The sequence below is a fragment of the Strix aluco genome, chromosome 2 (assembly GCF_031877795.1).
Source record: "Strix aluco isolate bStrAlu1 chromosome 2, bStrAlu1.hap1, whole genome shotgun sequence".
Classification (NCBI taxonomy): Eukaryota; Metazoa; Chordata; class Aves; order Strigiformes; family Strigidae; genus Strix; species Strix aluco.
The window spans coordinates 136,985,599-136,994,019 of record NC_133932.1 but is presented as its reverse complement, the minus strand read 5'-3'; the positions used below and the strand labels follow the sequence as shown (position 1 = coordinate 136,994,019).

The following is an 8,421-nucleotide window of genomic DNA, read 5'->3' as shown; positions in this document are numbered from 1 at the left end:
AATATTAGCTGGAAATGGTTTCTAGCTGTTAGGCAAAATTATTATATTGTCAAATGTGATGAATGAGGGAAGTGGAGAAGGCTTTAGCATCCCATTTTGGTAGTTATGTTCTGTAATATTATTCTGAACGCTTCTTGCAAACCTCTCCCCCCCCCACCTGCTCCAACCTTCCCCTTGAATGCAGCTGAGGTCTTTGCTTCCCTCTTGAGCAACATCAGGCTTTGCCCAGGTAAAAAAGTCCAGTTTCTCAAAGCAAATGAACAGCTCACATTGTAAAAGGGGAAAAATCGATTTGAGAACTATGTAAAATCCTTTGGGTGGATTTCCTTCTTTTCTATAGTCATGCCGGCACTGAGGTGTCACTCTGGGGCTCTTTGTTGCAGGCTCCACATCTCAGGAGGTCCTAGAAAGGTCCCCTCCTCGTCGAGGCTACGTCCCAGCAATACAGCCATGTGCAAGGAGGGACAGAAGTCCAAGAAATGGCTTTATATTAATAATTTCCAGAGATAAAGGTGCATGTGCTGGAAATGATGCCTCCTGGGTGAAGATCCTGTGAAGGACACAGATGGGACCTCTGTGGCTCAGGGGAGGTTTATTCCCTTATAATGAAACAAAATTCTAAGTGACAGGTGATGTTCATTTTTTTGTTCATTTTTTGGGCTTTTTCGCCTCCGTTTGCCCATGAGTGTTGGAAGGGGAGGAGTGGTGCTGCTGGTGGGTCTCAGCATCTCACTCCTGTGGCTATGGTAGCTGGTTTCCCACTACAATTTGTGGTTATGAGCCATCACCGGAGACCACCACATGATTTTTATGGCAGCTGGTAACATCCCACCCACTGGTGCTCGGGAAAACTTGAATTCATCCTTTCTCCACAGCTTAATTTTTCTTTTCCTGATGACTAACCGAGGGGAGAGCACAGCACTGCCCATTTCCTCATAGACCATGCTCCCTCTTTCTCTAGACTGCAGTGAATTTTGAATCCCTTTCCAGTGCCCCATCCCAGGGCTTTGGGAGAAATTTCCAAGCTGTGAATGGGAAAGGCATGCAAGCCTCGAGGGGTTGGGGGATGGCTAAGCACCTCCACTATGCGGGCTCTGCACAGCTCCCTGCTCGATGCGCTGGCTGCTTTCCATCCTCAGGGCACTTGGAAAAATCCATGCAATCAAAACAGTGGCTAAAATTAATATATTTTGGTGTTTTGGGGTTTGTTTGTTTGTTTGTTTGTTTGTTTGTTTTTTCTCAGAAACACTTGTCTCTGCAAAATGACTCGTTGAGAGGAGTAAAACAATCCTATATATATCAGGAGGGGAATGCTGGAAGCATTGGGTAGTGATAATCTGTGTTTGATGATGGTGCAGCCAATACAGGATTATTATATTGAGTTTTTATGATTATCCTTCAAGAAGAATGTTAAAACATAAAGAAGGTTGGGAGAAAAATCATGAGAATGGTTAAAAGTTTGGAAAATGTTTATTACAGTGAGAGCGTCTGGGCACTCATTTCATAAGGAAGAGTATGATCATCTCATACATGGATATACACAGGCAACAGGGATCTGGCATCAGACAAAAAATAAAACAAGATCTTATGGTGGGAAATGAGTAACAAGTGAAGTGGAAATAAGGCTTAAGTTTTTAACAGTGAGAATAATAAAAAAAGAACAATTTACTGGTTGTTATGAATGGTTCTTCACAGCTAAACACTCTCTTAGGAGGGGATTTCAACTGAAAACTCCGCTCTAGTCAAACTAGAAGTGATGGAGCTTCGTGCTGCAAGGAGACGTCAGCTCTCCCAGACTGAAGGGCCACAGTCTGCAAACACTGGGACCAAGGGAAGATTAATGATCCATGGCACCCACTCTCTAACACAGCCTAATCCCAGAAGTCCCCAAAGCTCTTTAGAGACCTCCTGGTCCCACAAAAGCTCTTCAGGCCCCTGAACTTGGCATGCTCCTTAGGGCGTCTGCAAGATCCTGGGTGGAAACCTCTTTCTTAACACGTGTACAGCTCTCCTCTCTTGTGAACAGAGGGTCAGTGCTGACTTTTCACATGCTGACGAACACACAGGCATCTTTTTTTCCCTGTCTGGAGCCCATGGTGCCTCCTCATTTGGAGCAAGAGCCGATACCCAAGCATGGTGGCCACTTCTAGTCAGCCAAGAGGCCAATGCCTTCAGCGACTCTTACAAGCTCCTGCTCCTATGCTCATGACAGAGAAGATGCTTTGCACGTTAGGGACCCAATGTAGTGGGAAACACTAAATGTTTAAAAACCATTTTAAACCCCTCATCTTCCACCAAAATCAACCACGATGTTTAGATGAACTCTTTCTTAACTCTCTTTCAATTAATTCCCAATCTATGTGCAGGAGAGTGGCTGTGTCACGTCCTTGCCTGCCTGGCAGCATCTTCTCCTCTCCAGCCCATTTGGCTGGAGGTTCTCTGCTCAGAGGCAGCCAAGAGCATTCAAGGTTGATCACATGTGGTAAAGGTGTTAGTACACTGGAAATGGAAACCCTTCTAGCCTTACATGGGTGGTGGGTTGAATCTGGGTTGAATCAACATCTCAAGTTACAAATATTAATGGAAGAATGAGTGAGGAGACAGCCCAAGCCCTCCCCCAAATCTCTGTCACAGACCCCAACACCTTTAATGAGCTTTGAAAGGTTCTGTTAAACAGATGCTGTAGGAAAGACATATATTTCAGTATGTTAATCTTACAAAAACCGGGCATGTCTCAAAAGATCAGAGATACTCATTTGCACTGGACTATCTGCCTGCTCTGGAGGAAAAAGTGAATTAAATAAGCTCTAGATAAACAATCACATTTTCCAATGCTTGATAGAATCTCCGCCTAAAATTGGATGTTCCTGGTGTTTTACTGACTGTTGCTTCACATTGACTTTCCTAGTGCAGGAACCTGTGAATCAGGCTGTTGAATATAAGAGGTGGTTGATGGCACCGTATTGCACACAGACAAGCTGTACATGCTGCATTTTTAATTTATCGTTAATGTTTCCCACAGTTCTGCAATCCTGTAAAGTGATTTTGTAGTTTCCTCACCCAGGAGTAACAGTCCAGGGTCACCACTGTCATTTGTAGGGAAAATAACTGCTACCACCCCTGAAACTCTTAAATGAGGAATTAAATTAATGCATCCTCCACGGTGCAATGTGGAAGGGAAAGTGTAAAAAATGTGGTACCGCTCCAGTTCAGCCTTATTTAGTGCATTTTCAGCTTTATTTAGTGCATTCACGGCTTTATTTAGTGCATCAGTGAATTAGTCACATCAGTGATTTAGTGACATCAGTGATTTAGTCACTGAAGGATAGAAACCAGACCAGAAAATTATAAATATTACAGAAAGTCTGCTAAAACCTTCACAGGAATAGGCTGAAATGCATTAACATAGGATATACCGCAGTTCAGGGGAACCAAACAGAACTCCAAAGGTGATGGTGTCTTAATTAACTGGATGACTGACATAAATGTCATGAGGCTTCCACACTGCTGTGAATTTTACCCAAACAAATAAACTTTTTTAGAAAGGGGAAAGATTTTCAGAAAAACAGACTTTTTAACAGCAGATTTTACTTCCTTGTTCCGCAAAGTGTAAATGATGGGGTTTAACAAGGGAGTCAAAATAGAGTAGACAACGTTGCTCATGATATGGACATCAACGGGGATGTCCACTCTGTAGGACATGTACGCCACAGCGATGGAGGAGTAGTAAGTGCCCACCACAAGCAGATGGGAAGTACATGTTGAAAAAGCTTTCACACGTCCTTCTTTGGAGTTGATCTTCAGTACGGAGAGGATGATGTGGACGTACGAGAGGGTGACGAGCAACAGAGGGACAAGCGACACTGTCATGGGAGAACCCCAAGAAGGTCTGGAAATCAGCACTGAAGACCGAGCATGTGGCTTGTACCACTGCCTGGTGGTCACAAAAGCAGTGGTGAACCCTGGTTGTGTCCCTGTAAGCCAGCTGAGAGGTCTGCGTGATGACGGGCGCAGGTATTAGCAGCGCGGTGATCCAGGTGCTTGCTGCCAGCTGGATGTTCACTCTTCTTGTCATCTTAGCCGGGTAATGGAGGGGGTCCATGACCACCAGGAGAAGCGCCTCGGTTACTGTCAACCCATGAAAACTGTACATCTGCGGAAAAAAGCCCCGAAACAAGATGGTTTTAGCGTTGGCCAGGAACATCGCCAACATTTTAGGGATGGTGGTGGTTGTGAATAGTACGTCTAACACGGAGAGGTTAATCGGGAAAAAGTACATGGGTTTGTGAAGCGTATGGTCGACCACGACCACGGTGATGATAACGGCATCACCGACCAGGATCAGCAGGTAGAATAGCAAGAACACAATGAAGAAGGGGTCTGGAAATCCTGGAGAGCTGGAAACCCCACCAAGAAAAAGACTTTTGTGGAAGCATTGCCGCTGCAGCTCTCCATGGTGGGGCTGGTCAAAATGCCTGCAAGGATGAAGACGGTGTAAAGAAACAGGCTGATGTGCAGGAAGACATTTCTCTAAGGAGCTTTGCAGAGGTTCTGCAAGGAGAACACACGTTGGGTGAAATCTTGCAGAGCCGAGCACATTGCAAGGCACAGCTCAGCCCCTCTTGTCTCTAACCCACAATTAAGATGATTTGGGTTCTCTGTGGATGACGTGGATTACGTCTATAGACGGCATGCTCTACAGCTTTGGGTGTGAACGGCAAGGATTCTTCTCACCTAGCTTTGGGTGCTCACCATGCAGAGCCCCCCTATCTGCACTCATCCTCCTGGGTCCCTTTTCTGGTCTGTGGGGAAAAGGGACATTTGGGTGGATGCAGCTCCTTTGCCCCATTCTGCACCGAGGAGGAGATGAGCAGCGTTACAGAAATACCCATTTCTCCCCTCTAAGGGAATTCAGGGAATTAGCTCAGCAGAACTCAATCATCCATCTCACTTTTCGAGGTTATTATGGTCTTTGCTACCCAAAGTCATTCTCATCACTGTTTTTCATGCCCGTGTTACCTCTGGCTGGCTCCTTGCGTCTCACTGTGTTTCCCACGGTCATTGCAGCACGCAGTCGATTGCTGCTGCTGTTGCTGAAATTCAGATGAAAATTCAGAATTTCTTTTAGCTTCCAGGTTGGTTTTTGGTACATAAAAGCAAAGGAATTTTCACAGTGATTTTTTTTTTTTTTGGCTGATGTAGATCAGCATCATGTCTTTTACCATAGTAAGAAATGCTTTAGAGATTCGTGAGGTTTAAAGACGCTGTAATAAAAAACTAGGGATAAGTATCTGTCAGTGACTTCAGCTCAGATGGAGCAGGACACAATGTATGACAGCTTACAGCCCTTACAGATATTTTACATAATGTAGCTCTACAGTTGCATTATTCATATAAACTTGTGATACTTTCTGGATTTATCCAGGAAGGGTAAGAAGGAGTGTGCTGTACTTTTCCATTTATTTTACATTATGAGCTTTTAAGATTCCTGAGTGACAAAGATTTTCTTTCCTCTCAATAGAAACACTTCCTTTGTTGCTCATAAAGATTTAATGCAGATTGGAAAGGACCGTTCTGCTCAAACCCTATGGAATACGCTGGTTTGCTGCAGCAAAATAAAGCAGCGTTTTGGAAACTTCCAGCATCTTCTATTCAAGCACTTTCATAGGCACAAATTCCTTTGGAATTTATCTATTTTCTCTAACACTGGGTAAATCAAAACTAAGACACTGTTCAGAAGAAAACCACCCTTGTTTTGATTAGGTTTATGCTAAAAAAAGAAAGAGAAATTAAGCTTAATTAAGTTTTCATGCCTTTTCTTGGTTTCCTTATCCCAATTTAAAAGAGGGGAAATAAAGCTCTCTTGGAAATGTTTTGTGCTTGGCCTCAAGTAGTTGAGATTAATGGTTGGTCTCATGCAATTTCCTAACATTATTAAATCTCTGGTAATTTTCGGAGAGTTTTACCTTTCACCCAGAAAGTCATCTCCATAACCATATAGGGGAGATCTATTTAATATTACAAATAAATAGATTTTCTGCCGCCCTGAGATTTAAATACAATTGATATTTTGTTTACTCTCTACCTCCCGTCTAATCTACCTTTCTTCATTTCTCTTTCTTGTTATTATTTTTTCCAACGGGGTAAGCTTCAAGGGTGTAATTTGTATAAACAATGACACGCTATTAAAAAACCCAAGATAATTTATTGTATTGGATTAAAATTGCCAGCATTTAATGTCCTTAAAATTAGCATTGATTTGAAGTTGTTTTCAGACATAGTAGATCAAATTCTCGTTCTTTGGAGCCTGTTGACATGTATTACAATCACATTTTTCCATCCTGGACCCCGTGAGAAAAAAGTAAATCAAAATGAAACACTTAATTACTCTGAAAAATATTATCGTATTAACAGAATAGTATCAACAATAACTCACTTGCGCTCTGAAGTTATAACAAGGTCTTTCCCTTCCTTAATGTTATCCTTGGTGGGAAGTGCAAAACTCCTGCAATAAATCAACGGGCAAAGCCACTACCAATATGGAGCATATTTGAGCGTGCTGCCCTGCTCCCCACCCAGAGATGCTCCCCAGAGATGACCTCTGTGATGGTTTCTTGCCTTGAGCTGGGAGACCCACACATTATTGTCCCAACAGAGCATCTCAACAGTTTTGAATCCCCCAGCTGCACGCCGCAGTTCACAGCAGATGGAGAGCATACAGCAGATTTGCATAGTTAAGGGTAGCGAAGGAAGAGTTTTCACTACACAAAGTTTATCATGTGATGGGAGTGGGCTGTTGTGTCGAGGCTGGTGAAGAAACACGAGAGGAAGAGCAGGCTTTTCTTCCCACACCTAGAGGAGCCTCCCATGGTTCAATATTGGCCCTTCCTTTGGCATTTTCTTTCCAAAGCCTGGATCACGATCTGGCGGGTGTGAAGTTCTCCATCTTCCCCTCTACACCACCTGAGGCATAGACCGAAGGTGTAGTGCACGGCCAAGGCAGAGGAGCAGCTCTCAGGTAGGCCCAGCAACAGCTCTTCCAAACATGGGCACAGCCCAAATGCAAACCCAACCCCAGAAGATCCTGGCCTGTGCCTGTTCTGCTCCATCTCCTTTCTCCAGGATTTTCAGGCCAAGCCTGGTGCATGGCTCAGCTGGTGCAGGAGGAGCGGGCAGTCACAAAGCCAATGTGCGTGGGACTGGGCTGGGCAATATATCTGGCTGCTTGGGAGTCTGCTTGGGTGCCAGCCCTGCAGGCTGGCCTCTTAATTCCACCCCAGACAGGAGCCCAGGACTGCTCCATGCACACCATGCTTAGGTATGTCTAGGTATGGTGGCCAACACACAACCCCTTTACATGGACAACCAGGTGACTACTTCAGCCATCCCTGGGCCGCTCTGTGAGCAGCCTATCTCCTTGCCCTCTCCATCCCTGAGGCCATCACCTCTAAACCCCACGGCTCCTCCTTTTGGAGTCTTTGTCAAGTGTGGCTGAGGCCAGGGGGAAAAACGCCAGCCCTTGAGAGCTGTGTGGACTGGGAAATCCAGGCATGCGGCATGAGAAGACATTGCCACTTGGCTCTATAGTCAATGGAGGGAGACATTCCTTTAGAGGGACAATTCATAGCTGCTAAATTAAACTCCTCTCCAAATGCCCTCCCAGACAAGTGTCCTCTCGCTCCAGATGCCTACATAAATGTCTTCACTCTCCCCTAACCATCTTTAGTGAAAGTTGTTGGATGGCAATTAGAAAGGCTTAAATCCTGTCCTGTGTAAATAGGTTCTGAGGCACTCAGGCTTCTGTGGCGCAGGATGCATCCTTGGACACCATACAGAAAAATACAGATTTGATTACAATATTAGCAATTCATGAATAATGCACCCACCTGCATCTCAGGAGCATCGAGATACATAACAAAACCTCAGACTGGTCTCACTTGCATTGCTCCAACCCAATTATTCCTCCAAACTGCAGCCATATTTTTGATAAATGAAAGCTGGAGAGCTCTGCCAGGTGGTGGGATCTGGTGGTGCTCCTGGACTGTGTCCCCATAGTCATTTTTCCCAGGGTGATCCCTGGAAGGAGAAGTCAAGCCAGGATATAAGTGAGGTTTATGTACCAGTTCCTTGGGTCCAATGTCCTGGGGCTGAATCCTCAGACTGGGGAAGATGGGGTCAGCAGAGCATCACTGAGGGCTTGGGAAGAGGTTGACATCTTTTGGAGATTCTGAGGACAGAAAGATGGATCCCAGTTTGGTCTGACGTGTGAAGTGTGAGATGGATTCATGCCAGATTGGGTCAGATGATAGTTTTAAAACAGAATCTTTGAAATAAACTTTTACTGTAATGGGTGGTTTGCATGTGTCTTTGAATCCTCAGTATATTTTCATGAATATCTCACCCCCTGCCAGTCTCCAGTCA

The 8,421-nt window shown here is 44.6% G+C and overlaps 1 protein-coding gene across 1 annotated transcript; it reads right to left on the bottom strand.

The window, feature by feature from the left end:
- Positions 1 to 2,904: 2,904 nt before the first annotated feature.
- Positions 2,905 to 4,455, bottom strand: OR2AT4 (olfactory receptor family 2 subfamily AT member 4). The gene is given in 4 exon segments (XM_074816754.1): positions 2,905 to 2,929; positions 3,521 to 3,874; positions 3,876 to 4,390; positions 4,393 to 4,455. Coding segments are annotated over 4 exon segments (957 nt in total).
- Between the last annotated feature and the right edge of the window lie 3,966 nt (positions 4,456 to 8,421).